The sequence below is a fragment of the Vicugna pacos genome, chromosome 18, assembly GCF_048564905.1.
Source record: "Vicugna pacos chromosome 18, VicPac4, whole genome shotgun sequence".
In the NCBI taxonomy this organism is placed as follows: domain Eukaryota; kingdom Metazoa; phylum Chordata; class Mammalia; order Artiodactyla; family Camelidae; genus Vicugna; species Vicugna pacos.
Window position 1 is genome coordinate 30237020 of NC_133004.1, and position 21714 is coordinate 30258733.

Consider the following 21714-nt stretch of genomic DNA (forward strand, 5'->3'; position numbering starts at 1 on the left):
CTATGAGGATTTAACAAGATTCTTATCTTGTCGGCACTCTCTCCCCACCTAAAGATGAGGTAAGGGAGTTCTCCCAAGGCAGGTTCATCTCAGGGCAGAAAAAAGGACGTGGATGAACCGGCCACGCCGGTTTTCAGCATTTATTTCACCTTCTATACGATCGTGTAGTGCTTTACAGGTAGCCAGGCTAGACCCAGGCAATAAAGATGTCCGCACCTACAAGAGGGGCTCAACTTTTACAGCAGCTGCCAGTTCAGAGCGACCCGGGACACCACCTGAAGTGGCCTCTGGGGGTCATCTGCCTGGGCAGAGTAGAGCACTGGATTTATGCAGTGAAATTAAAGTCTCAAGTTCAAAAGTTTTTTGGTTTTTTTTTTTTTCCTTAAAATTACTGTATAGCTGTAGTCCACTCCAGGTGGCTAATTAAAAGGTTAAGGAACAAAAGAGCCTTTTAAGAAAGCCAATCATCATATTTTCCACCTTGTTCTCGTGGATCAGCGCCCCTACAAGACTGAAAGCTAGGGGGTGGGGACAGCCTAGTGACCTAGTGTGCACAGCACAGCATCCAGGATATATTACTTAGTTATTCAGTAAATCTGATGGGATGGGTGGATGGATGGATGGGTGAGTGAGTGAATGAATGCATGAATGCCAGGAATACAATAACCTAACAGCCTGTTACAGTCAAATGCTGGCTAGTTAGTGTACTGGGTGACAACAAGCAAGTGGTACACAAACAATGAGCACACATCAGACAGGACTGCTAGACACCTGCTGGCTTCCGGCTTCCAGCACCAAAGCGGTATGGTAAAGAATGCAAACAAATGTTGCTTTCTTTGGAAAACAGGAAAGGAAGCAAGCATTCTGCAGTCTTTATTTCCATCCTTTGCCAACCGGAGGAGTGAAGGCTAACTGGGTTCACTCCGTGCTGAGCGATCCTCTGGGCACGGAGGCCACGCCCGCAGGCCAGCACCTGTAAGAAGGCTGGGGCGTCCAGCACCCACTGCCAGCAGAAGCCGGCCCCTTACCTGCCGTCGCCCGGGCTCGGGCCCTGCTCCAGGGTGCCCGCAGAGGAGGGGCCAGTCCCACCCCCTGTGCTGCTTTCAGCCCTAGAGCTCTGGGGAGGGGGCTCTGGGCCCGCTGGAGCCAAGGTGCTGCCATCTGTGGGCGGGAGTGGCGGCTGGAAAGCAGGGGATACGTGCTTTCTATTTAGAGTGCCACCCCGCCGGGGGGCCTGGAAGTCCATAAGCTTCACACCAAAGCTACACAGAGAGAAGAAACAGTCAACACACCTGCGAGCCAACGACTGACACAGAAGCCCATCGGTCCGCGCGTGTTCAACCTCGCACGCGGGGACAGCCACCCAAGTTGCCCGGCATGCAGTGAAGCGGCAAGGACCAGATTAACGGTCATCCCTATCACCCAGGCAAGCGACTCGACTTGGCTTTAAATGTGGACCTGGTACTGATCAGTGTCCTCTCTCAAAGTGGGTGTGAGCAGCTGAAAGCAAACAGGCAGGTCTCATCTGAGTGAGTGACGTCAGTTGGCCTGTGTCTTTCTACAGCGCTACGTACAAGCCCATCAGCTCGGCGCCGGGTGCCTGGGCATCAAGGTGGAAGGCGAGTGCGGAAGTGTGGCAGCGTAAGGCCGTCACATCACACTGCCTCTCAGGCTGAGATGTGGACACGCTGGTCTACGTGTATGCAAAGACTGCATCCGGAAGGATGCATAGCACTGGGACAATGGCTGCTTCTGAGAAGTGGCTGGGGTGGTGGCTGGAGGATAAGTTGGAAGGAAGACTCACTCATCACTGAAGCCCACTGGTGTATGAACTGTAAAATTTTTTCCCAGTTCAAAAAGTAAAAAGATACATGGCTCTCTGAGCTTGTGTTTACTGGGTCAGTCGGCAGGGAGAATCCTATCCAGGAAGACAGCTGAGAATTGTTTATTGTGTGCTACCTAGACCCGTAACATTGCACGTTGTAACTTAAAATATACGAAGGCTGACTTTGTGGAGGCTGGTGTTTGTCATCGGGGGCACTACGGAAGTGGGTTCAGAGATGTAAAACTTTTGCACAGAATAAATGTGAATTCCAGAGGGACAGAAGAGAAAAGTAAAGCTTTTTTCTTTGCTGTGGGTTAAAAAAAACAAACAAAAAACAAAAACAAACTTAAAAAAAATCCACCTCACTGTAAGATTGGGTAATTAAAATAAGAGCTCGTTTAGTTTTAGTATAAAACTATTTCCAGTAACATTATTATTACATGTATGCGAGAAAAGCATGTTACTTCTAACTCTTAGCATTACTGGGGAACACAGTGGCATTTCACTACACATGTTGGATAGATTGGCATCAAAGGCAAAAACCACAAATAGCCTTAATAATTTTCGAAAATCACTGATGGAGCCTAGCATAGAGACGTACTGTCTCTCACTAAGTTCAACACAGATGTTTTTTCCTTCCAGGATTGGCAAAAACTGAGGTTTCTCCAGCTGAACAGCAGATTCAGTGGGTGGCTTCCAGGGAGGAGCCAAGTCATACTAAAACTACGACTCTTTAAACACCAAGTCACACAAGTTGCTGTGAGAGGTGGGCTGTTCTCACACTCACTTTGGGACATACGTCCAGTGTTTCACTTTTTTCCCCCTTTTTCTTTTTCCCCCAATCAGATACACTTAGATGTGTGTGATGCCACTACCATCACATCACATCACATGTGTGTGATGCCACCGTGTGGGGCTCTCACAGACCACCATGTAAAGCTTGAATGCACGAGGGACGAGTGTTAACTGACAAAACTGCATGCTTGCTTGGGCTCAGATTCACGTTTCGGATGAACCAGAGTGGAATTCCTGAAACTATCTGGACTGTAACAGGCCTGGGTGCCGAGTGGGTCGCTCCCGGATTACAAGTCCACAGAGGCAGCGCCCGAGACCACGGGTTCAGCAGTTCCTCTACGCGACATCTACCGCTGGTGTGAAAGTGAACGGGTCTACACACACCTCTCCTTCTTCACCAGGTCTCCTTCCATCACCGCCATGCTGGCCGGCCGCTTCCTCTCCAGGGTCCCGGAGTCAGAGTCATTTCCAGTGTGAGACGAGTGATTGGAATTGGGGGTGGCGAGAGGTACAAACGCTTCCGATACGTTAAACTCCACCTCTGCCAGAAGGAAAAGAAACAAGTGTATATGAGACACGGAGCACAGGGGCTGAGAGAGGCTGGAAACACCCAGTGGAATAGGAGCCTCATTCTGCCGTCCACCAGCCCTCACTGCTTCACAAGTGGAAGCCCCAGGCATGCGCATCTTCTTAAGGACGGTTTCTCAAACTAAGAAAACTAGAGATACGGGAGGGGGGATGACTCAGAATATAAGTTACATAACTCCCCTGCTTTCTTCTGTGTTAAAAAAAAATCATGGACTACAGAAAAGGACCATGAGCTCAGGTTATCTGAATCGTTAAAAAAAAGTAAAAAGAAATTCACAGCTGGATGTTAAATAAAAATAAAGGGTAACATTAACTCCATACTGCCGGGGCAGTTTTCGAAGACTCGTTTTCTCAAAGGAAATCTTGGGCAGAGCACCAAAATTAACTCATCTATCCAACACTGACCGCACAAACTTACATGAGTGGGGAGACTCCTGATCAGGGAGTCGATGGTGATGAAGAGATGTGCACGCCCAGGCCCCACAGAGCTCACACGCAGAGGATGTGACAGCAGGGCTGCTCTGGGCAAAGCAGGGGTGGGAGGTCCAGACTCCCAACACTTGTCCAATCAGGACCTCCAAAGGAGGGCCATGGGACCTCTGAGGACCCCTGCATATCTGATGTCCCTTCTCTAAAGCAATCCCTGGCTCTCTGCACCCAGCATCTGAGTTTGTCAAGTCATTCTCCATCCACCTTCCTTCTGATTTTCTATGTATTACAATTTCTCTGATTAGGAGGCCTCCTTCTCCAGGGGCCAAGTTCCTCCAGGGAAGACAGTATGTCTAACCCGCAAACACATGGCACCTAGTGAATAGTCCATATAACACTCGCTGAACAATGGAAGCTCTGTTGAGTGAAACAAATGAAATACACAATAATGTGGCTCCTATTATGTCAAAATATGAATGCACATAGTCTAAAAAGAATCATGAAAAAGTGAAACCAATTCTGGCACCATGAAGGGATTACTGATGTATCTGCTTTGTAAAAAGACTTTTAAAACTATTTTTCTCTTGCTCTGGGAGTCAGTGAGCTTGGAGAGGAAGTTACCTTCGGGGAAGAACCAGTTGGCGTGCTGAATGATGGGTTCAATGACCGCGACCACGTGGACGGACGTGGCTGCCGCCATTTCGGCCAGTGTTCTGCAAAGGAAGTTCACAGGGTTAACACACCTCCCCTAGGCAGCCTCTCATTTCTGTAGGTTGAGTCACAGCAATTTATTTTGATTTATTTTTAAAGGATAAAATAGTGAAGTGCTGATGCAGAAGTTAAATCCACAAGGCGCTGGCCTCTGGGTGTGGCAGGGATCACCCAGCAAGAAGAGTTACCCCGACCTGGCTGCACTCTACCCCTGGAGCGATACTTTCCGCCCAAGGCAGAAAGATTTTGATTCAGAAAGTCCCTGCTCTTTTATCATGGAAACTTGAACCACTCATGATTTTATAAAGCTGACTGGCAGTGATGGGAGGCAGGGAAGGGAGGCGGAGGTTAAGGACAGGCTGTGGTCTCCACCGCTGCCCTGCTGTGTGACCTTCAGCAAATGATTTGTCCTTTCTCAGTCTGCACGTCCTCATCTGTAACAATGAGGACAAAAGTACCTACTTCAAAAGGTTATCTTTGGGGGGTAGTTGGGTCTATCTCAGGGGTGGAGTGTGTGCTTAGCACGCACGAGGCCCTGGGTTCCATCCTCAGTACTTCCGTCAAAAATAAATAAATAAACCTAATTCCCTACCCCCTTCAAAAAATAAAATAAAAATAAAGTAAATAAATCTATGTATATTGAAAAAGGTTATTTGTGAGACCATCATAAGGCCACCAGAGTGGACATCAATGTGTGATTTCCCACGAGCTTTCTAGCTGACCTCCCCGATCCCTCGGCTTTAGTCAATCTACAATTCTCAGTTTCAAAAATTTCTCTCTCTAAATGCAATTTGATCAAGTCATTCTTCTGCTGAGAAATCTTGATGCCTCCCCTACCCACAACCGTGATCCATCAACTAAGGCCAAACATCTCAGCAAGAAATATGAGATCTTTCATCACCTGGCTGTGGCCTCATAAACCTTGGCCACAGTCTCACGTGCCCTGTGCTCAAGTTATACGAGACCACGTGACACCCCCTAAACACAGAGACCAGGCCCTTTCTCGGCCACCATGCCGTGACTCATTCAGATCCCATCTACAGGAAAGCATTCATCCATCAATAGCTAAAGTGCCACTGCCTACGCAGAGCTCTCCCCGAACTTCTCAGCCTATGTCATGTTCCTCCAACAAGGATCACCGTCCTCTTCCTTTATAATGTCTGTGATACACAGACGTGCAGCCGTTTATCTGCCTGACTGCCCAAGAATGGGGCCCTCTGAGGACCGGGACAATGTCTCTCTACACCTTGTGTGACCAGCCTCTGGGACAGGAAGGACCCAGCCCACAGCAGTGTCCCGAGAAAGTCGGCGAAATGGGAAGATCAACTTCAAGGCTGAGTTCTATGTCTGTTCTTCCTATCAAGTGGGAAAGGAAGACATTAAAACGACAGGATATGGGGAAAGATTACTCACCCTTCATTTTTGGCCCATAACAAGTTAGGGCCCAACACGATTGCAATGTTGCTGGGGGTCATTTTATTAATGTCGCTGGTCTGGGCGAGCTTCGCAAGGAACTTGATTAAATACCTACAGAGCAAGAGAGAAGGGGAAAAGCACCTACTCTGAAATATCTGGAGGCACTGTACCTTTCCGCCCGGGGGCTCAGTCCCGGATCGCTCAGGGGCCAATCACAGAGTGTGACTATGTCAGCATCTGGCTCAGACCAAGTGTTTTGCAGGTTCCTTGAGTTCTTGGTTTCCGAAAACTGTTTAGGGCTTGGAAGGGGAAAACAGCTCAAATGGAAGGCTCAATGATTCCATCTCTGTAGGCTGTGTATTTCTAATCCATTTCTCCTTGATGCCCTATCTACCTGCCCCGAAACAGACTATAATATGATTAACAGTAGGATCAGTGTTTTTAATATAAACATAATTAAAAAAAAAAGAAATATAAGTATATTGCTTAAAGAAAACTGTATTTGAAAATGCTTGAGGCTGTAATTATGAAAATTTCCTATTTATCATATGGATATACTCTTTTTTTGTACAAGAATGGCACTATAAAAGCAAAAAAATTAAGAACAACCCAACCATCTATCAGTAGGGTGCTGATTAAGTAAATTACAGTATATCCATACAGTGGAGTACTATGCAGCCATAAAAAGTTACTACATACTGACACAGACAAATCTCCAGCATGTATATTGAGCAAAGAAGGCAAGGAGGAGAATGATGTATATAAAATACACAGCCACTTGGTTTAAAAAAATAAGTGACAGGTGTAAGAGAAAGAACTGTTTGTACATATGTATGTGTATATATATCTGATTATATAGGCATCAACTTTTGCTGAGAGGATATATAAGAAACTGAAAACATTGACTGTGTCTCGGGAGAGCAAGCAGCTGGCTGGGAGAGAAGAAGAGAGGGCTTTTCCCACTGTGTACCTTTTGGATTTTGAACCACAGGAATGTACTCCCTGTTCAAAAAACAATTAGTAAAGATCATGATGAGCAAATGAAACAAAATAAAAGGCCAAATCCCAAAGGACCAAGAACTGTAATTCAGTTTCTTCATTAGACATCAAACAGAGTAAGAGCATCTGCAGTTCTGAGCTGGCTGTGTTAACTAAGTTGATGAGGGATGCTGTAAACGTCAAGGCAAGGCTGATACTTAAGACGTTAAAAGAAAATACTTTGTGTAGCTTAGCGATAGAATCCAAGACTGAAATTAAAGAGCAGGTAGCATACCAGAAATTTCACTGGTAAAGTATCTGTCATTTCGGACCAAATCCTCTTACAGCATTTCCTTTGGTCTTAAATGACTTTATTACCTGGGGCTACCTTTTACCCTTCTCTCTGTACTGCTCCGCGGTTACATTTTAAGTCAAAGTGAAAACAGAGGTTAAGTTCTAGAATTTATTCCACGGTAAATTTCCTTAGAAACATAGTCACTCTATAAAATAACATATAATCTCCAGTTCTTGAAAGTGTTTGTAGCAGGATGATTTGTGCTCTGCTTAGGATAAATCTTGTAGCACATATGAAACATGTTATAAAAAGTACAACTATTGTTTAATTTTTGCTTTTTAGATACTGGATAATTTAGACCCCAAATCCAACATACCATCAATCAAACTTTTCACCAGAACTTTTTCCCCAGTAGCTGCAGTGGTAAGATGATCAAGTGACTTACCTATTAATGCCAGGCGTGATGCGGGGGCTTCAGATGCATCACAGTGATTTGCATCAAACCCCATCCCTGCAACCCCCAGTTACTCTCCAAAGCATTATTTTTTGCTGTGCCAAACATGCTTGGATTAAATGCTCCCTCTGTTGCAGACTAAAACGTTCTTCACCATCCTTGGTGGCTTAATTTACAGAATGCCAATCCTACATACCTAAAGTTAACAAAATTTTGTGGTGGCAACTTCTGACAGGTTCTCCACAAATCTTGAAGTTTTTTGTCTTGATCCTGCACACTGAGACAAAAAAAAAGTGTATTCACAACCATGTATGAATACTCATGTTCGGAATCCCTGTATTAATACTTCATCATTAACAGCAATGCTTCACTGACAGAGAAAGCACGGTTGGAAAACACAGATTTTGGAAAGAAGCAAATTTGGAGTCAAATACTAATGAACAAATGAACATCCGCTGAGCAGCTAGTCAACCTCAGTCTCCTGATGGGCCAAAGTGGGGATAAGAACATTAATTCTGCCAAGCAACTGTGACATTTCAGAGGTATAACCGTACGAAACCTGCTAGACCACTGCTTGGCACTCAGGAGACATTCACCACTGAAACTTCTGTTGAGAAAACATGTATATTCGTGTACGACTTCACGGAGCCCAGATCTCCTGTCTTCAGTGCAGCCCAGGCACAGATGAACGGGCCAAGCTCCCAGGTACCCAGACCCCCAGCTCTCTCCCGGCGCTCAATTCTGCTCAAAGGCTCTGGGCCAAGCAGCCCTTTTCTGTTGTGAAGCAATTGCAGGAGCTGTTCTGCTAGAGAATTTCAATGTGCAAGCTCTCACAGATGCAGAAAGGGCCAGATCAGAGCCTGCAGAGCAGAGTCAACTCTGCCCATCCGTGGGAGAGAGCGTGAGAAGTTGCCCACACAACAAACCTTTGGACTTAAAATACCCTCCCCAACTGAACCAGTCTGGAAAGTTACAGGCAGGGGTTCAACATAATTATACTTCAGAGGCCAATTTGTCACCGGGTGGGGACTATATTTCTCCAGCATAGAACCAACACACCAATAATGGACAACCTTTTCTAACAGCTTATTTCCTCTTAGGGACGAGCTTGGGAGTCTCAGAACAGACAGAAGAGTCAAGGCTTAGGAGGAGTGGAGAAGCCTTCCTAATAAGACCCCAGAACCCCGCAACCTGACGCTGATCAGTGGGTCCCATTTATCCAGCCCTCCTACAGACGGGTAATTATAGCAGGCTGGGCTCCCAAGGACACAACTGATTTAAAAAATCCCCACCATCTACGCTCCTTCCACAGCTACAGAGAAAAGCTCAAATGCCTGGTTAAAGTGATGGGGGACGGACTCACACCTCACCGAGGTATAACTCATCACACCACACAGCTGATTTCTCATCACGACCCGTTTGATGGGGAGGGGGGACAGTGTCTGAAGATGGGGAATGGTTAGGACAGGAGGTGAGATTTGCTCCTCTTTCCTTATGGGTGGGGAATTAGGCACCTCTTAGAGGAAGCCAGTCAGAATCGGGAGGGACAAGTTAACAAGGAGGCGGGCTGGTTGGCTGGAGAGATGTCTTTAGAACTTTTTGCAACAAGGTTGTCTTGCTTAAAACCATCTCCTTCAAGACAGACCGAAGCTGGAAACGGAAGAGAAGGGATAAACCAGTGGGGCCTCAGGCTCTGGGGCAGACAGGTCTGGGTCTGAACTGCAGCTCCACCAATTACTTGCTGTTACCTTGACTCCATTCCTGCCTAAGCCCTGGTTTCCTCATCTGTAAAATGAGGATAATAACTTCTGCCTTTTATATCACTAGTTATGGGCATAAAGATCACGGCAGCAGTTGGCACACAGTAAATGCTCAGTAAGCACTACTGTTACTCATAATGTCAGTATTAAATTATTGCACAGCTGAGGTTCCCACACAGCTCAAAATATGCTATTTTAATGTTATTCTGTGATCCCTAAGAACAAGACAATTTACAAATGGGACAGAGTATCACATCTTTTCCTTCAACTTTTAAATCTTAGTGTTCTTAAAACTTACCTGGCAACTTGTGTCCATTCTTCATATAGATTAAAAGTCATCAAAGGTTCAGGCAGTTCCCGTAAGTAGGACTTTAAAGCACCTGAAATGATTAAGACTCTCTTTGAGCATGACAAGGGGTGAGGCCAGGAATCTCAAGGCATTATTTGCAAACTGAAAAGATCTCAACTCTAATGGTTTACAATGTACAGAACAAATCATGAACTGGTGGAGCGGTTGGAGAATGAAATACTCATAAAACAATTTCCATCCCTTGTAAAATGTATCGAGAGATCAATAGAAAATGAAATTAGCTTCAAAGCCATCTTCTTAATAGACATCACTTCTCTAGGCAGATGGAGATTTGGGGCATAAAAGGGAAGAAAATACAAGCATGCCTCCAAATATTTGGATGATAAGCTACCTTTCACCTTTACTTAATCAGGAAATCAAAACAAAACCCAAAAAACAGGGATGGAAAAGATATGTGCAGTGTAAGTGTACATACACACGCTTTTCAGTTTTATTTGTCATTTCGCTTTGGTCACTTAGACCTATAAGGAGACCACTGCAGTTTTATCTGTCACTTAAAGTTGCATCTTTAAGTGATGATTTGAGACAGGGTTCACCCACCACCTCCAGGGCGACAACTCACGGCTCACCTGCTACAGCGTGGGGGTCTGAGTAGAACTCATCCAGGTGAGAAGTAGAACAGTCTAAAGCAGCTTTCAGTTTCTTTAATTTGGAGGCCCCAGCCCCAATTCGGAAAAGGCCCTGAGGACAGAAGCCATGAGCATCAAGTTCAAGTTGTGAGCCTCACCCTGAACCAACGAACGAATGAACGGATGCACGAACGCAGTAACGATCTGCTGGAAGAGCCCTCTGCCCGCCCACCCCCAACCCCAGCACAGCTCTTCTAGGGGAGCCAGGATCGAGGAGGGCCTGGCTGCTTCCCTGGGCCGAGGGACAGGCAGAGAGCAGTCCGTTTTTAATCAGTGCTAGCTCGTGCCTTGTCCCATTGCTAAAATATTCCTGACTATTAGAAATCTATTGAGAAGCAATATTTTCTATTTCCACAGGATTCATTGCTATATAGCTTTTCTCAATTTAGGAATTTTTTTAAAAAGTGACATCTTGAGAAAAATTGTTAAGACTTGGCTACTGGTCACTTTCACTGCCCGAAATGTTACTTAGAGAAAAACAGATGAAAGGTCAACCAAGAGAGGTGGGCCTAGGAAGACACAGGACCAGGAGCTGTAAGATTTGGGTTTTAAGCAAAACTCATCTAGGCAGGGCTTCCCAGTCTCAACAGTACTGACATTCTGGGCCAGGTAATTCTTTGCTGTGAGGCTGTCCTGTGCACTGAAGGATGTTTAGAAGCATCCCTGGTGTCTACTCCTTAGATATACAGTAGAAAGTCCTCCCCCCTGCCCCTAAGTTGTGACAATCAAAAATGTTTCCAAATGTCCAGGGGTGAGGGGTGGGGAGGGGATGGGGAAGGTGGTGAAACTGGCCCTGGGACGCACTAATGTAGACTATTAGGAGTTTGGGGCCACAATGACTTGGGTTGGGGTTGGGGCAGTGACTGGAAGGAAATGCAAGGAAGGCTCCTGGGGTGGGGGGTTCTTGGTCTGAGTGCTGAGTACATGGGTGGGGTTCGGATGGTGAAAATGTATCAAGCTGGTCACTTATGATACACGCACTTTTCTATACAGAACTTATACTTCAATAAAAAGTTTTTAAAAGGAAGAAAAAAAAAGTCTCATGTTTTGATCCTGGCTCTGCTCCAGCACAAATTCCCTGCGACCTGAATTCTTCATCTACACAGGGAGAGCAATGAGACCCACCCTGCTTGGTTCACGGGGTTTTCTGGGTAAGGATTTCATTTTAAGAAGTATATAAGTACCTGTCCCCCACCCCACTGTACAGCACTATGCAAATGTAAGATCCTTGCTATCAGACACGAAAGCTCCCAGCAGCTCTGGTTCACCAGCGCATCATAGAATTCACTTTCACAAATCACAACCAGTGTTTAACAGGAAACAAATGGGACAGAAGGAAAAAAAGGCAGCGTGTACTGCAGGTAGGCAAGGTAACCACTGTTCTCGGTTTCATTTATAGCGTCTACAATAGGGAAAACGGACGGGGTCTCAGTGTAAAACATGATCACGGTGAACGCAGTCTGAGGGCCACGGGTCTACACAGCCCCGACGTGACGATGTGGTCTAGTCGGTGCTCGGGGCGGAGACGGGGCACAGACAGGGCACCAGGGCCAGCCCGCTGGCCGCCGCCTCCCCGCCCCTCTCCCATGTCCCTCCCCCTCCTTCTCAGCCCCGCCCCCTCGCTCCTCCTCCCCGCCCCTCACCTCCTCCTTCATCCCGGTCTCCAGGAGCAGCATGACGCAGGCCTCGATGGGCAGCGCTATCTCGCGCCCGCTCCGCTTCAGGTGCTCTTCCAAAGGCGTCCCGAAGGCGGGCTTTTCCGCCCACTTATCTAGAGCAGCAAGCCATTCAGTAAGAGACTCCAGCCTTGCGGCATCACCAAGTTCCTTCTCCTCCAGACTACCAACAGGGATTTTTTTTTTAAGCAGCCTGTAGCCGAGGCTTTGGGAAAATGGGAAACATCTGTTCTATCTGTTATTTATCATTAACGAGAGCGCAAAATATGTGCCAGGCTAGGGAGGTGACCTTTGGAGCAGAGCCCTGAACAGGCCCACATGCCCCCCCCCTCCCCCGCCGAAGCCCAGCAGGAGCTGCGATGGTGCTCTTGCCCCAGCATCACTTCCGCATTAATCCCCGGCCAGGTGGGCTGCTTGGCGCTAAAACCGCGGTCCACCTGAGTGCGCTGCTTCCACTGAAAAATTCACCCTAGCCATGCAAAGCAGCACTGGCTTTCTACCTAGAGGACAAGAAATCGACTCCTTCAATTAGAAAAAGAAATAATTTCTTAAAAATTTTAAACACCAGCCAAGCATTGTCACACAGGACCATGGAGATGGCCAAGTGAGCTCTTACTAAAAGCAACATCTCCAGTGTTTCCGAGCCCCGTATCCCCAAATGGTCCAAAAGAGCCTGAGTAGGAGAGGATGCAGCCCCAATGCAGCTTAGGCTGAAGGCTGGACCGACGCAGTAAAGCAATACTGTGCATGACTTTCCCATCATACGCTCTGCTTCGTCCCACAAAGGATTTGAGGCAGCTCAGCAGAAAGACACACAGGAAAGCAGTAAAACAGAAACAGGAATTTAGGAAATGGATGTACGGAATCGCAGTAAGAAGTGTATGGTTGGGCTCGGCCTGCCTGGGTGGGTGTGGGGACCTGGCACCTGCTGAGAAGCACACAGGAGCCAAAGAGGGAAACCGGTCAGTGGAAGTGCTCCCCTGGTGACACCTGGTCCTTTCCAGCGACAGGAAGGGCTCGTGTCTTCAGCACCGCTGTTGGTGGACACGTGTCCTTCAGCCACTTCGCTATCTGAATCCCGGATTTGAAGTAGGAGTTGCTGTCCTAGCATGTCCTCTGACACTGACATGCACGTAACAGCAGGCAGGGCCGTCACTGGACCAGCACAGGGGGCAGGAAGGGACGTGAAGTCCTACAGATCCGCAGACAAGGGCGCTTGCGAGAAGTCAGAAATTGGCAGGAGGAGTAAGTTGGGTAAAGGGTAAAGAAAGGGGTGAGAGGGCAGGAGGCAGCGGACAGATCATGCCCTCAGAGCTATCGGGAGGCCCCTCATCTCCAGCCTCGGCCCTGGCCCTGGTCAGTGGAATTCCTAACAGAAAAAGCATCCAGGGCCTGGCTCTTCCAGGAAGACAGAGCTCTGGGACTCTGGGTCCTCTCACAGGCCAGATCTTACCATGAATATTTTGTCCCTTTTATCTAAAGCAATGATTCTCCACACAGGCAGAAAAGGGCCAGCTGACCCTTCCCCGGGTGGGGGGATACTTCAGAATCACTCGAGGGAGCTCTGCAAATGACACCTGCCATCACCTCCACATGCCCGGCCCTGCAATGCTGAGAGGTAGGTGCCCTCCAGACCTCTGCTGGAACTTTCTAGTAAACACTGAAAAGTGCGTCCCACCCCCCCACCTTAGTGTGATGTTGGCGGAGGGTGGATGTGAGAGCTGCTGACCTCAAGACCACTCTGGAGGCAAACCTCTTAAACAACAGACCAGGCCCTGCAGTGGGCACCCAAAGTTCACAGAGACCTCTCCCACCTCAGGATGAGAGCCATCTAATTGTGGAGAAAATACAAGACACACATGTAAACACACAACAGTAATTAACAGGACATGACATGTCTGCAAAATCATGGCAGGAAAATGGTATAGACGAGGGTCGCAAACTCAGTCGTGTGCAGGGGCCGCACGGCCCCGCAAGTGCCGGATCCGGGAAGGGAGCGCGTGGTCTGCCGAAAAGGCAGCAGCTGCTCCCGGGGCCAGATCCATGTCGCCGGGTAGGAAAGCACATCCAGCGTCACCAGATCTTCTGAATTTTCAAGAGAAGCCGGGAATTAGGACTGTTATGTGAAAGAGTCTGGTTTTTAAATCATGGCAATTCGTTGGGAAAAAAAAAAATTTTTTTTAAATGAGATATGGCTGTTTGCGACTTCTGGTGTAGACCATCCACGCTACGGCAATTCAGGAGATGAAAGTGTTCACTGTTGGCTTCAGTTGTCAGAGAAGGCTTCTCAAAGGAGGGGAGCTTGGCGAAGGTCTTAGAAGATGGACAAGAATTAAAAAGTCCAAGAACACGTAGGCTGAGAAAAGACCAGGGACCCTGAGTCTGAAAATTTACACTTTATCCCACAGCTCATATACAAGGCGACAGGTCATGGAATCGAGTGGGATGGTGGGGGTGAGAGGAAGGTACAGCAGACGGAAAAATGGACAGAACCCAGCGAGAGGGGATCAGAGAGGAAGGAAAAGATGGCTCCAAGTTTGAAACCTGGATTGTCTGGAGAAAGGAGGGACCCAGGAGACAGGGTGGGAGGAGAGGACAGCGGGGGTGGGGGAGAGTCAGCTTGCTACATTGAGTTTAAGGTGACAGTTCTCAAAGGGAACTGACACGGAGGCTGTGAAGATTAGGATGCAGGTGAGAGGTGAAGCCATCAAAACAGAGGGATTTTGAGAGAAAATGTCTGGGAGGGAGGGAGCGAGGGAGAGAACACAGAAGCAAGGTCTGGATCGCAGAAAAGGCTTGACTCCCGGGGACAGAAATGGAGAAAACAGAGCCCCAGCAATGACGGAAAACAATCAAGTGAAATGAGGGGAAAAAATTAGCAAGGAAGGGACGGCTCTGGCCACGTCACATCCAAGAATCCGACAACTCAGAATCATCTGTCCATAGGGGACTTGCAGTGGTTTTTTTGTTTGTTTGTTTGTTTGTTTTTAAGAGCAGAGTGATTGGGAGTAGAAACCAGACTGCAAGGTGTTATGGGTGGGAAGGTGGTTAGAAAACAGAGGCGGCCGGGAGAAATCGGTCATTCACAGAGCCTACAAGAAAAATGAAGGAGAAAGCGCTGTAATGAGGCCCCCGTGGAGGACAGGCTGGTACCGGATAAAGGCCGTAAGTGTGCGGTCGGGGTGTGCGGGGCCCGGGGGGCAGAGGGTCAGGCTTTTTTTCCTATCGTGAGGACACTCTGAGTCTTCTGAAAACAGAGGAGAAGGGGAAGACAGGACGAAGGTAAGAGGCAGAACCGAGGACAGGCGGAGGGGGACGGGGTTGAAAGCCAAGGCTTGGGTGCAGGCGGCACCTTTAGGAGGAAAGAAGAATCTCCTTTCCTTCACTGCCCGTCCCCTCACGTGCCAGCTTTCCTTGTCCCACCCTCAGCCTCTTCCCTGCCCCTGCCTGTGCCCCATGACTGACATACTTCTCTAGGGAAAACAGTCTTGGGGAAAAAATAGAATAAGAGTTTAAACAAAAGAAAAGGTGGGGGTGCTGTTAAAAAAAATCTCTTTTTTGTGCTTGTTAGTCAACTCTTCCAAACCAGACTTGAAGCCATGCAAAGGCTAGGATGGCGATGTTTACTACTTTGTCCTCTGCAGGGCCCTGCGCCCAGAAGGTATCCCAGAAACACAGGCTCCCGGTGCCCTGAACGTGTCCAGCAAGGGTCGGGTCCCTGCAGGCTGAACGTTTTCCAGCAGCCTCATTCCTTTGCACCGTGACTCAACCCCATTATCCACGAACCTGGAAATGGGGTCACTTGGGAACGTAAGGGAGAATGGCCCAGTAACTGAGACCTCCTGCCCTCGAGACGGCTGAAGAGCTGGCTAAGGGGCCGCTCAAGACATAGAATTTTCCAATTCCAAAATCTAAAAACTTTCAGGCACAAAGCCACAGCCTGTTGGGAATCTCCTGCAATCTAGGGGAGAAGTGGCATTCTGGAGGGGGCCACTCCCGCCCTCACACGTGCTCACTCTCTTTCCTGACCACAGAGTTGTTGAACTCGGCACCTGGCTGATCCTCTTTCGGCTCAAGACCAGTGGCTCTGCTGGGTGCACCTAAGCGCCAGATGAGGGGACTACACTGTTAGCAAACTACTGCAACACGGCCAAGGATGACAGAGCAATTTCCTGCCTCCATGACATTTACTGATTTCTGCTGATGGACGCTCTCACGACAAATCAGAGAGAATTAGAATCAAAGGGGTTAAGGTTCAGTTTAAAAGCAAACACTGGGGGAAAATTCAGTCCACTCATAACTTGAGAGTAGAATCTGCAATGTGCTTGAACATGGTGGGCAGACGGAGTACTGATACAAACAAAAGCAAGTATAAGGACAGAGGAGAGATTTGAGAGAGGTGGCCGTGGTCTGACGGTGCAATCATCCTGACTATATGCCTGATGATGGGGTGGCAGGTGCTCAGTCTGAAATATTTTCCCACAAATGTATGCTCTTGGAGACACAGGGCTAGAAATAAAGCCCTCTGGAACAAATAACTGATTTGGGAAAAGATAATCAGAGGCTAGAATTTTTCGAGCCTATTTAGAAGAGAGAGAGAGAGAGAGAAAAAAAAAAAAAAGAAAAAGACAGGCACTCCCCAAAGGGTGCAGCCTTCTCTTCAACTGAAGATGTCAGAAGAACTGCAAATGGTCCATTAGTGTGTTAATTTGGGTTTGGGAGAAATTAGAGAATGCAGCAAGGGAAGATGGAAGTATGCTGGGAAACAGTGCCTGCCTGGGCAGAGCGGCTTTATCCAAAGGAAACGCATGCAAAGGAGTCGGGGTGAAGAAGAACAGAGGCAGAAGTGGCAGAGGCGAGAAGGAGGCATCAGGCCAGCACACAGGTTACATTACCTTGATGGGCTCGCAATTCGGGAAGGGCCTTTTCTAAGACTGCTAATGCTTTTCTATGGTAATCTGCTTGGGCTTCTAATAACTGAGAACAGACCCACATTCAAAAACAAAAGTAACGTTAGCATTGGATGGACACACACACAATGGCTGAGCAAAACCAAAAATGACATCTTTTGCAAAAAAGCTAAAATGGCTCAACTTTACAATGCTTTACCATCCCGTCAGGGCAAAGTGCTTACCGTCACAAAGAACTGGCCGTACTCCCCTTCTTTGGCCATGAAGTTGTACATGTCTGCTGCAAGCTGATCCTGGGTGAGTGGGAGAGAAGATACGTCATTGAAGGAAAAAGAGGCGAAAGAAAGGGACATCTGAGAATTAACCTCCGTAAGCACCTAGTCCTAGAGCAAAACGGGATGAAACGGCCGCAGATGAAATGGCCATCAGTGACTGGTGCGATCACATACTGGGATGAAGGAAAAGTAAGCAAGCTCATTGTGGTTGGATGCAGAGAGCGCTCCAAGGTCTACTGTTAATACGCCTTGTTAAGAAGTGCAGAGCACCACTTATGCTATGGTATGTTCCTATCTGGGTAAAAAAAGGAAAGGAAATACTTTTATTGCCATATCTGTATAAAAAAATACCCCTAGAAGAAAAAGCAAGAATCACTAACAGTGCTTACCTGTTGGGAGCAACGGACAGTCCCCTGTCTTCCTAATGCCTAATTATATATTGTTTTATACTTCTGATATCTGAATTAAATGTAAATGAATTACTTACATAAAAATTAAATAACCTGTCTGAAAGAGATAGATTGGGCAATTGGATATATGCATATTTCCCATTGTCATATACATATATATAAAAATTCCATATATACACATATATATATTTTAAATGTACTGCCTTCTGTCATTAGCATCAAGCTGTACAAACTAACATGAAGGTCCTCTCATTTATGAAATGCTAGTTAGGAGTAACAAACATTCTTTTAGAATAACTGGGAAGGCAACAAAGTAAATTCAGGAAGTCCCACTCCAATTTCCCCCCCAAAAAAGACAGAAGGAGAAAAAGAGACAGGAAAAGAAAAATTAAGAAAAGGCCGGGCATGAGCAGAAGCTGGGGGTGACCGGGGTGGGTCTGTGCTAATCTTCTGGCCAAGGTTTTGAGTCTAACAGTCATGAGGGGTCAAAGGACAGAAAATGAAGCCTTGGGCCTAGTGAGGTGAGACACCATCACTGAGAGAAGATGAGACATGTCACACATAAAGATAACATTCCTAAGAAACTACGCCCTCAGCAGAGCATGGAAATTCTGGGGAGTTTATCTGTTTGGGGTTGGGCTCTGGGTCTGGAAAAGTAAAACATTTCCCTGAGAGTTCATAAATATATATAGACCTGCTTTCATGAGGGTTTGAATTCTGAATTTATTATATGTGTGATCCAGGAACCCTCAAACCGAGAAAGGTTACTGGACTGGGAATACTCTCTGGGAGACTCACTTCCAATCCCCAGAAGTCCCACAGATAAAGTCCCTCTTAAAATGAGCTCACAGTGCAAAATTGCACAACAGTCCACCGTAAAGGAAACTCCCACCACTGTCAGCGAAAACTTCAGAAAACAGAGTAACAGAGACTTAAAATAAGTGCATATAAATGATTAAAAACATTTAAAAAAATCAATACTGAAAAAGAATCATCACTATTAAAAAAGGCAGACTTGAAAAATTAGAACTTTAAAATGAAAAATATGGCCGATGAAATTCAAAACTCAATGTTAATCAGTTAAACAGCACATCAGACACAGCTGAAGAGAGAATCAGTGAAATAGAAATTAAAGCTCAGGAAAGTGTCCAGAAGTTAGCATAAAGAGAAAGGAGACAGAAAATATTTTCATAAGTTTTCACCATTTGAATTTCTGACAAGCCACGGTGTGGAAGGTGAGAGAACAGACACTAGTCCATAATGCACCAGTTCAGACTCCCCAAATCTCTAGCCAAATTTATATCCAATAAGTAGCCAATAGCCAAGATCTAGGTTAGACCAGATATGAAAAAGACTGCTGGGTAAATGATATAGCCAAGCTACAGCTCTTCTGAATGAAAACAAGCCAGTGTGAGACTTTCATCAGAAGCATTTGTGTGAATATTACCTTTTTAAAGGGTATGGCATGACTTTGTGAGTTTGGTATGAATTCTTACCCGTTATATTATTTTAAACAAGTCATTTTACTGCAGTTAACTGTCCAAGGTTTGCTATCTTGAAAAGGGGATTATAGCATGATCTGAATACACTGAAATATACTAGTCTTAATGCTATCTAGTAGAACAAAGAGACCGTTTTTGGAAAATGATGAATAGTTTAAGAGGAAGAAAAGTCTCAGGCAATGATCCTAAGAATCATCACAGGCCTGTTTCTTTACCACCTCAAATAACGTTTGGAATAAACATCAGCTTTCACAGATAGACGCACAGAGAGTGAGTTCACTTAACCACCTAGTCTGGAATTTAATTTATGAGATACAAAGTTACATTTCTCTCAAATTACAAACCAATTGTCCAAGCAACATTTCAAAAAAAGTCCTTCCCTTCTCTACAGATATATGATGACCCTTTTACTATATATTCAACTTGTAAATGTAACAGCATTCATTCTAGAAAACTTACACTATTCCATGAATCTATTTTTGTGCCCATTGTGCACTGTTTTAATTGCTGTAAATGTATGATGTTTTTCTATAGTTTTACTTCTTTTTATTCCCCTATTCTTTATTCTAAATATTTGAATTTTTTTAAAAATAATGTTTTATTCTGATTATTAAGTAATGTAGAGTCTTGGAAAAATAAAGAGAGAAGGAAGAAGGAAATAAAAACCACCTTTAATACCATTCAGGGAATTCTAATAGGAATTATGTAAAACATTAAATAATTGGCAGTATTTGACCTTTCATCTGTCATTTGCAAAAGCCAAAAGATTGGTGTAGCACATATTTACTAAGGAATTCTCCTACCTTGCACTGTTCTACTTTATTTCCAGCTTCATCCATCTCTTCCTTTAGGGTATCTATTTTTGATGGAAGCCCCTGGAAGTTGGTTCCTGAAGATTTGTGAGCCTGGTTCCACCTGCAAAGCACAGGCGTAGCCATTACCTGAGAATCAGCGGTACATGCTCAGCCTTATGGAGTCAAGGACCTAATGGAGACAGACTCCTTCCCCAAAACCGATTCTCGCTGGGACAGGTATCAGCACCTGGGATGCCTGCAAGTTTATCCTCTGAGAATGGAAACAGGCAAAGGCGACATCGGCTTCCCACCATGACAGGACTCCCATAGTGCTGGGAGTAGCTTCTGCTCTGAGCAGAACGGACACCACATCTTGTCTCACACAGACTCCACTGCTGGCAATCAATCCATGAAACCCCTTTCCTCTAGTGTCCAGACTTGGGATTCTTGCCATGAATGACCTCCCTGTTGTCTTGCTTTGATCTAGAATGTTTCCTGTGCCACTGGGAGGCAGCTGCTGCTCTTAAAGACCCTTTATAACACCTCCTACTGTCCTGACCTGTGATGACTCTCAGCAAGAGAAAGCCAGAACTTCAGTCATGTTGCTAGTACGTAGCTATGAATGTACTTTAAGAATTAAAATCACTTGTAAGAATTAATATTCCAAAGACAATACTTATAGCAGATCTGAAACATGATGTGGAATGTTTACATTCCCTTTATAGGAAGTCAAAAGGACCCCCCCCCCAATAATAGCATGGCAACAGTAGGGCGGTGCGTGGGAAATACGAATCTCAGACAATTTCTATTTGGTTTTCAAGGTGTTTCGACCTTCTGTTTAAACAGGGACATGACTGCCCATGCAGAAGGTTCTAATACTTTAAACTTAAACATGGATATTATGTAGATGTAGCATGAAAACCCATGTTAGCAACTTATTAAGCTTTCCAGACACCTGCATTGCCCCCAGAATGCTCTGCTCTGCCCTCCGTCACATTCCTCATGCAACGCACTCCTCCACAGCAGGACTTCTGTAAACCGAATGAAGCAAAACTGGCCATGCAGAGAGCATGAGTCTGATGGGCTCCAGTCTGAAGCTCAGCTCTACCTTCATTAGCTGTGTGACTTTGGGCCTCGTGATAAGGTATGAGAAAGGCTGGGGCCCACGGCGCCTCCCTCCCTATTGGCTCCTCCTCTCATATGAGTCATTGACACAGATGTTCTCAAGGATGGAGCTGAGGCTGGAGCCTGGCCACCAGTCCTACAGATGGGCCGTCTGACAGCAGCCCTCTGGGATGGTTACTTGGTTTTACTTAGTTCCTACCTTTTCAGCACAGCATTGCTCGATTGTGAAGAATAATCACAACCACATGGGCTTTTCTGACTCAGTGGGACCCTTAGAAGCTGCTAGGATCACAGATCTATTTATTCCTACACTCCAGTGTTGGAATCAAAAGCAACACTCTTAGAACTGCCTGCCACCATCCCTTCTCCCCCGAATACACTTCCTTAGGTTTCTTTTTTTTTTTTCCTGCCTCCTTTCACTGTTGATTGACTAGGAACAGGGTGTTCTACCGTCATGCCATGGCCACGCTTGGGAGGAGGAGGACCGAAAGCAGCTGTAAGTAGGCTGTGTCTCAGGCTGTGGTCCAGTGTGTGAATGTGTGAGGACTTCCATTCTGTCCACCCAGTGGTCCTTCTCTCATCCATGGTGGGGGTGGGCTGGGGGGACCTGACATGGTACTGTATTACTGGTCATTTTTGGCAGCTTCACCTTACCTGGCTCTGACCGAATCCCAGTCTAACACCAACTTGGCGAGCTGCTTTCTCTGTTTCTGGATGTTGGGAATCTCCACCTAGAAAGAAGAACAAACCACATACCAAACGAGACGGGCTT

At 46.3% G+C, this 21714-nt stretch overlaps 1 protein-coding gene across 5 annotated transcripts in view; it reads right to left on the reverse strand.

Moving 5' to 3' along the window:
• Window positions 1–21714, reverse strand: part of ARHGAP17 (Rho GTPase activating protein 17) — a 77849-nt gene that overhangs the window by 15407 nt on the left and 40728 nt on the right. For 4 of the 5 annotated variants that reach the window (XR_012061173.1, XM_072942804.1, XM_072942805.1 and 1 more), the window contains exons 6-17: window positions 21597–21673; window positions 19827–19938; window positions 17061–17129; window positions 16822–16903; window positions 11894–12021; window positions 10191–10302; window positions 9550–9631; window positions 7688–7768; window positions 5762–5875; window positions 4259–4350; window positions 3005–3161; window positions 1029–1262 (exon numbers count right to left, since the gene is read on the reverse strand). Coding sequence is in view for 4 of the 5 variants with exons in the window: in XM_072942804.1 (XP_072798905.1) it covers window positions 1029–1262; window positions 3005–3161; window positions 4259–4350; window positions 5762–5875; window positions 7688–7768; window positions 9550–9631; window positions 10191–10302; window positions 11894–12021; window positions 16822–16903; window positions 17061–17129; window positions 19827–19938; window positions 21597–21673 (1340 nt within the window). In the remaining variant the exon portion in view is untranslated. The remainder of the gene's footprint in view (window positions 1–1028; window positions 1263–3004; window positions 3162–4258; window positions 4351–5761; window positions 5876–7687; window positions 7769–9549; window positions 9632–10190; window positions 10303–11893; window positions 12022–16821; window positions 16904–17060; window positions 17130–19826; window positions 19939–21596; window positions 21674–21714) is intronic. The other variant, XM_072942807.1, reaches the window with a different exon arrangement.